This window comes from Salvelinus sp. IW2-2015, linkage group LG16 (genome assembly GCF_002910315.2).
Source record: "Salvelinus sp. IW2-2015 linkage group LG16, ASM291031v2, whole genome shotgun sequence".
NCBI lineage: Eukaryota > Metazoa > Chordata > Actinopteri > Salmoniformes > Salmonidae > Salvelinus > Salvelinus sp. IW2-2015.
The window spans coordinates 2,078,030-2,084,834 of record NC_036856.1 but is presented as its reverse complement, the minus strand read 5'-3'; the positions used below and the strand labels follow the sequence as shown (position 1 = coordinate 2,084,834).

At 38.9% G+C, this 6,805-nt stretch overlaps 1 protein-coding gene across 2 annotated transcripts in view; it reads right to left on the bottom strand.

Annotated features, from left to right (window-relative positions):
* Positions 1–3,681, bottom strand: part of nr5a2 (nuclear receptor subfamily 5, group A, member 2) — a 107,070-nt gene extending 103,389 nt beyond the window's left edge. For both annotated transcript variants that reach the window (XM_024003551.3, XM_024003553.3), the window contains exon 1: positions 3,408–3,681. In XM_024003551.3, the coding sequence (XP_023859319.1) occupies positions 3,408–3,474 (67 nt within the window). In that variant the 5' untranslated portion in view covers positions 3,475–3,681. The remainder of the gene's footprint in view (positions 1–3,407) is intronic.
* Between the last annotated feature and the right edge of the window lie 3,124 nt (positions 3,682–6,805).

Here is a 6,805-nt window from a genome sequence, read left to right as displayed (position 1 = left end):
ATTAACATACCAATTTACCAATTTAACTCCTATATGCTTATAGTGCCCCATCAATTTGTGATAGGGGACAGATTGGAGTGGCAGCAAGACTTGAACCTTAAATGGTTGAGCAGTTTGCCATGTCCTTGTGTTCTATTTTACCATGTAGATGCTGCCAGCTTGGAAGCCTTGTTAAGGCCTCTAGAAGTGCAAGTGATATAAAACATCAAATATACATTAACATACTGTAATGTGTGAACACTTTACCTAGAAGCCAACCTGCTTGCACCAATCCTTTGTAATTACAGTAAAATACTATGAAATTCATCTATTCAATTAATTCATTTAGATTACGGTAGCATTTCTTTTTAAAATTATAATCCAGTCAATGTTATGGTATTGTACTGTGTCATTACACAGTACTTGCTTGATACCGTATTTATATTACAGTAGGTGTACTGTAATATGAAATACAGAATGTTGCTTGCCATCAAGCTGCCTGTAAGCTTCTGTCAAATTCATAGTAAACCCCCTTTACACCGCATGAACAATGCATGAATGAGAAATTCAACAAAATTCATGTTATTTAGAATGATAAAACACCATAATTGCAACAATTATTAGTAGTATTGCCTATTTGATAGTTTGGAAATAATTATTAAATTGTAGTTTATGTAAGAAAAGAGGATTACATTTGAATTAAAAGATTATGTCTAATGAAATCAGTGTGTGTGTGTGTGTGTGTGTGTGTGTGTGTGTGTGTGTGTGTGTGTTGTGTGTGTGTGTGTGTGTGTGTGTGTGTGTGTGTGTTGTGTGTGTGTGTGTGTGTGTGGTGTGTGTGTGTGTGTGTGTGTGGTGTGTTAAGGCAGTTATTTACAATTTAAAATATTACATTACATTTCATAACACTTTACCCAATACATTTAGTGTGTTCCCTTAGGCCACTACTCCACTATCACATATTTACAATACAACATCCATGTGTACATATGTGTAGAGTGCATGTTGTCTCTTCACAGTCCCCGCTGTTCCATAAGGTGTATTTTAAATCTTATTCTACTGCTTGCATCAGTTACCTGATGTGAAAGCCGATACCATGACGGCCCTCAAGGAACTTCACTGGACTCCACGCAAACTAGAAACCATATATATATATATATATCCGTAGGCTGCATTTATTGTACTGGGGATTTAAAAAAAGCTAATTTGAGAACAAGGCTGCCTAAATTCTATCAGCTAATTGATTGTAGCACTCGTGCTGGCAATACACCTGGATCACTGCTACTCTAACTTCCGGGATGCATACAAGGCCCTCCCCTGCCCGCGGCAAATCGACCATGACTCCATTTTGCTCCTCCCGTCCTATAGGCAGAAAGTCAAAACAGGATGTACCCGTGACAAGAACTATTCAACGCTGGTCCTGACCAATCGGAATCAATTAAATTCAAGATTGTTTGATCACGCGAACTGGAACATGTTCCGCGGAACCTCAGAGAATAATATCGATTTAATGCTGATTAGGTGAGTGAGTGGCTATTAAAACCTACCCTAACCAGAAACCGTGGACAGATGGCGACATTTGCACAAAACTGAGAGCGCGTACCACCGCATTTAACCATGGAAAGATGACTGGAATATGCCGAATACAGACCCACACACACACACACACACACACACACACACACACACACACACACACACACACACACACACTGATTTCATTAGACATAATCTTTTAATTCAAATGTAATTCTCTTTTCTTACATAAACTACAATTTAATAATTATTTCCAAACTATCAAATAGGCAATACTACTAATAATTGTTGCAATTATGGTGTTTTATCATTCTAAATAACATGAATTTTGTTGAATTTCTCATTCATGCATTGTTCATGCGGTGTAAAGGGGGTTTACTATGAATTTGACAGAAGCTTACAGGCAGCTTGATGGCAAGCAACATTCTGTATTTCATATTACAGTACACCTACTGTAATATAAATACGGTATCAAAGCAAGTACTGTGTAATGACACAGTACAATACCATAACATTGACTGGATTATAATTTTAAAAAGAAATGCTACCGTAATCTAAATGAATTAATGAATAGATGAATTTCATAGTATTTTACTGTAATTACAAAGGATTGGTGCAAGCAGGTTGGCTTCTAGGTAAAGTGTTCACACATTACAGTATGTTAATGTATATTTGATGTTTTATATCACTTGCACTTCTAGAGGCCTTAACAAAGGCTTCCAAGCTGGCAGCATCTACATGGTAAAATAGAACACAAGGACATGGCAAACTGCTCAACCATTTAAGGTTCAAGTCTTGCTGCCACTCCAATCTGTCCCCTATACAAATTGATGGGGCACTATAAGCATATAGGAGTTAAATTGGTAAATTGGTATGTTAATGAGCCAGAAACAACAATACCATGCACCCGCTAGTGGTCAAAAGGTTTTTGGCACTGCAAAGATACAGAATGGTACTGTATTATGTGGGGTGGAATTACAGTACTATTCGAAATACAGCAATTATTTCCCCGCCCACAACATTTTCCCACATTGCACCATTAATTTACAGTAAGCTGCAGTAAAACGTTTCAGAGTATTTTACGGTTGATAATACCCCCAAATTACCATATCATTTAAAGTATTGATCATTTCCGAGCATAAGGCTACTCTGCAATTATTTTATCTAGAGAATGAACATTTAAACCGTACACTTGTACGTCTACAAGCACATCAAAATGTCAGAGCAAAGTTGTAAAACACAATAGCCTCATATAACACTTCGACTGTAAAGTGTTGGGCAACACGTTTCAGTCAGATTGTGGGAATGCGTTTGCCTGTTATGTTCCGATTAGAATGCACCAATTATTTACTTTTAAAATCTACTAAACTTTGAAAACGAAGCAGTGTTGAAAAGCTCATCATCTTCTCTGATATTTTCCTGAAACATATGCAAGCTTTTAGCCTATCAATGATGATGCCCCGACCTGTTGCAATCGAGACCACGCGTTGAAGTTACCTCATTTGCAACATCTGTTAAATTCAGTTCCTGAAATTGACATTCCTTATCTTTAACACAAATTACTATTTTATGCATGTAAAAACATAGCATTACATTGTGTGAACATTTGCATCGTGTTTTTGTACCAAAAAAAGAACAGTACATTGTATATAAGCCTAACATAAGAGGGAAAATGCCATGGCTGTTATTCAACAACGCAAATCGAAATGGACAATCAAAAGGTCAATAGAGAAAATAAACAAGTTAACACTGAATTCATGGAAACATCAAAATAGGTGCAGAGTGCAGGAGTCTAATAAAGAAATTAGGTGTAGAGGGGCCACTTGAAACATGGCACACTGCACCATACACTGTACACAGAGCCATGTTACAACACATTAGTCCCTACTCACCTGCACCAGTCAGGTCCTCTGTAGAGTTGCACTGGTCGCTCTCACTCTCAGGGCTGGAAGAAGACATGCCAGCGTCTCAATCCACAGCTCCAGAGAGAAAACACTTTTCTGGATTGATCTAACTCCTAACAACAGCGATCGAGACTCTTAACCTCGTTCATTCTGTGAGAATAAATTGGGACAATCAGAGCAATGAAGAGGGCTGAGACTTTAGGGGTTAAAAATATTTTTTTTAAGTTAGTGTCCACTTGCTCTGAAGTCAAGTGAACTCGCCCTGGTGAACCTCCCTCCCTCCCTCTCGCTCTCTCTCCCTCCCTCTCTCTCTCCCTCCCACCTCTCTCCCTCCACTCTCCCACCCTCCCTCCCTCCTCCCTCTTCTTCTCCTCCTCCCACTTTCAAACATCCCCCTTATACGCACACACAAATAGCCTGCCCCCCCCACCCACCCAATCCATGTAGTGACAGGCGTTAAACTAGAGCGGCATCCTATCTCTGAAGTACTAATCAACAGTATTCAAACTGCTGGGCTGGGATTGGTCCTGGGGTGGTCAGGTGGTTGATAAGGGCCGGTTATAAAGTGACACAGATATGGGGTCACTGGCAGATCTTTGCTGGAATGATTAACGTGTGTGTGTGAGAGAGAGAGAGAGAGAGAGAGAGAGAGAGAGAGAGAGAGAGAGAGAGAGAGAGAGAGACAAACTTTGAACTAATTCCTCTCCACATTAGAGTTTTACGTCTGTGTTCAGAAGTTTGGCTCTTTTACACTAAAATCACCCTTCCTTATCATGCCTAGTCTCTGTGTAACTTCAACTTTAATGCAATCCATGCATTGATGTCAAAGCGAGAGTTGGGCACTCAAATTGTATTTCAAGATAGGATATCGGCCCTTTCATGAATGTGGCTTGAGTTGTCTCTGAATGAAAGATGAAACACAACTCCTTCTTACAAAGGTCGCACCTACTAAACTACGCGTCCAGTTTTCTGATTTAACCCGCTGGGTCATATCTTAATAACCCAGCGTCAACAGCTCTTTTTAAAGAAAACCACTCTACTAAGTGACCCAATACCTGCAACAAAGCAGTTGGATCAACAACAACCCATTTTATAAAGTGTGGCCATAACTCAACAGCGCACACCACTAGTCAAAATCTATGGTTTGATTGAAACTACACACAGGCAGGGATGGGCAAAAAATGACAAGTTATAATTACAAAACACAATGACAAAATGCAATAAAGATCAAAATATCAAATAATCTACCAAATACTTGAATTTTGAAATGTTTTTTTATAAAAATCAGTAACGGTTACAGAAACGTTTTACTTGCTACGACTGTGATACGTTGTTGTTAATCTACCTTAGTTGAATGCACTTACTGTAAGTTACTAAATGATCTGCAAAGCACACTAGGTATTATTATAATACTTTTTTTCCCCGGGTCAGAGCTCATTAGAATAATACTCAGCATGCTTTGCAATTGTTAATGTTTCCATATACATTTATATTTTGTTCATTTATCATTGCAGGGTGATACCAATGCAGGGTGAAAGAGGGCCACGAAATGGTGAACCGCCATAGAAAATGGTATAGAAGAGTGTTTTGTATTTTGAATATACAAATTACAGTGTGTGCAGAATTATCATCATTTGGCTAATGGTCTGCTGTCCCATTTCACACCGGCCCAAAATAGTTTAGTGGACTGGCCCATTTGGCCCTGGTGGGCTGGTGTATCAGGTCATCAGTTTGTCACAAGAGACTATATGGGATGACCTGAAAACTAAAGTTTGTTTTTGTAATGCCTACCAATTTCTTTTTTTCAGGCAGAGGCTGCCTTTTCTCCACCCCTAAGCTTCTGTGCAGGATTCTCTACTTTACGCACAGTCTCTGCCTTACTCGTAAAGAACCTCCCTTTACATTTCTCACTGTCAATTTTGAATGATAATTCTTCAAGTTTACCAGTGAAACATCCATGCAGCATCTGCATAACAAACATTTGATCTCAATCAGTTTCATGGGGATATGCATTTATATATTTCTGAGTTATTGGTTACAGTTTCGAAGTAGCCTCCAGTGTTGTTTTGGATTATGTACAGTGAGCGAAAGCCTGTTATATTAAATGAAGTGCCCTTTAAATTAGACCTCATGGAACATTCATTAAATCTAATATTGTTATATGAATATAGACTGGCTAAAGTGCCAAATCTATGTTTTTCTAAGAATATTTTAACCCACTTAACCCCAACATTTTCCACATTTTTCACCATCATTGTAATGCCCTAGTTATGTTCTTTCTTTGACAAAGTCATTTCTGGAGATGATTATTCATTTCATGTGATTTAGTGATACATTTACGTCTGTCCCTCATTTCAAGGTCAACCCTGTTACATGAACTGAACTCTCATTTTAATAGAAACTATTCCTTTTGAAGTCATTTCTTCAAAATAAATATTGAACATACAATAGTCAAATCGCAGTGTAAAAGCAGGTGAGCTGGTTTTGACTCTTTTTGGCCATTTTCTGGTGTTTTGTGGTTGAAAACTGTGCACGTTGAGCATAACTCTTCAGCCCTGTTACCCTGTTACCCATAGGGCTAGAAATGTTCAAACAACCAAAACAATTTTTTGGGAACTTGCATTCAATTGCCCCACCTTGTTACTATTACCAAGCTTCCATTCCCTCTGTCACAAGGGGATTTATGGCTGATTTAAGATGAAAACCTCAACCCTGTTACAGTCAACCCTGTTAATTAAATGGCACTTTATTGGCACTTACTATCAGCACTTTTTTTGTTGAGACGGGCAAACATGGTTTTATTAAGTTAAAAGTGCTCTGTGACAGAATGTAAACATGTGGTGAAATGAATCGTACATTTTCTTTGTTGTTGTACCAAGTTACACTACCCAAAATGTAGTCTATTCGTGGAACGACCCAGATAGTGTTAATGTCTGTCGGCGATACTTGCTGAACTATGAAAGGGGGAGAATCCTCCAATTCATTTGATTAGTGTCACTTTTGTCAAAATCATGAATTCGACATCTTGCTTGATGTCGAGGAGGTGATTTTAAGCATGAAGGACTGAAAACACAGATGGACTTTTCGGAAAGGGGAGGGGCTGGGGTGCGAGCTTTGGCATAGACTTTGAGAGGGTTAGAGACTTATCTGCTGTTCCTGTCAACAGCTTCACCCCCCGCATCAGACCAAGTAGCTAGCTAGGCAATGCAACATTTGTCTCTGGGCTCCGAAATTATTCCAGATACAAATGAAGGAAGGGGATGAAAAACCCAAACTTTCTCTTGGGACACATTACTTTCCTATCTGGCAGGGGGCAACACGTGTTTACACCAAACCCTGAAGCAGGTTCCATTGACCTTCCCGATCTGATAAGGAACTCATTATAA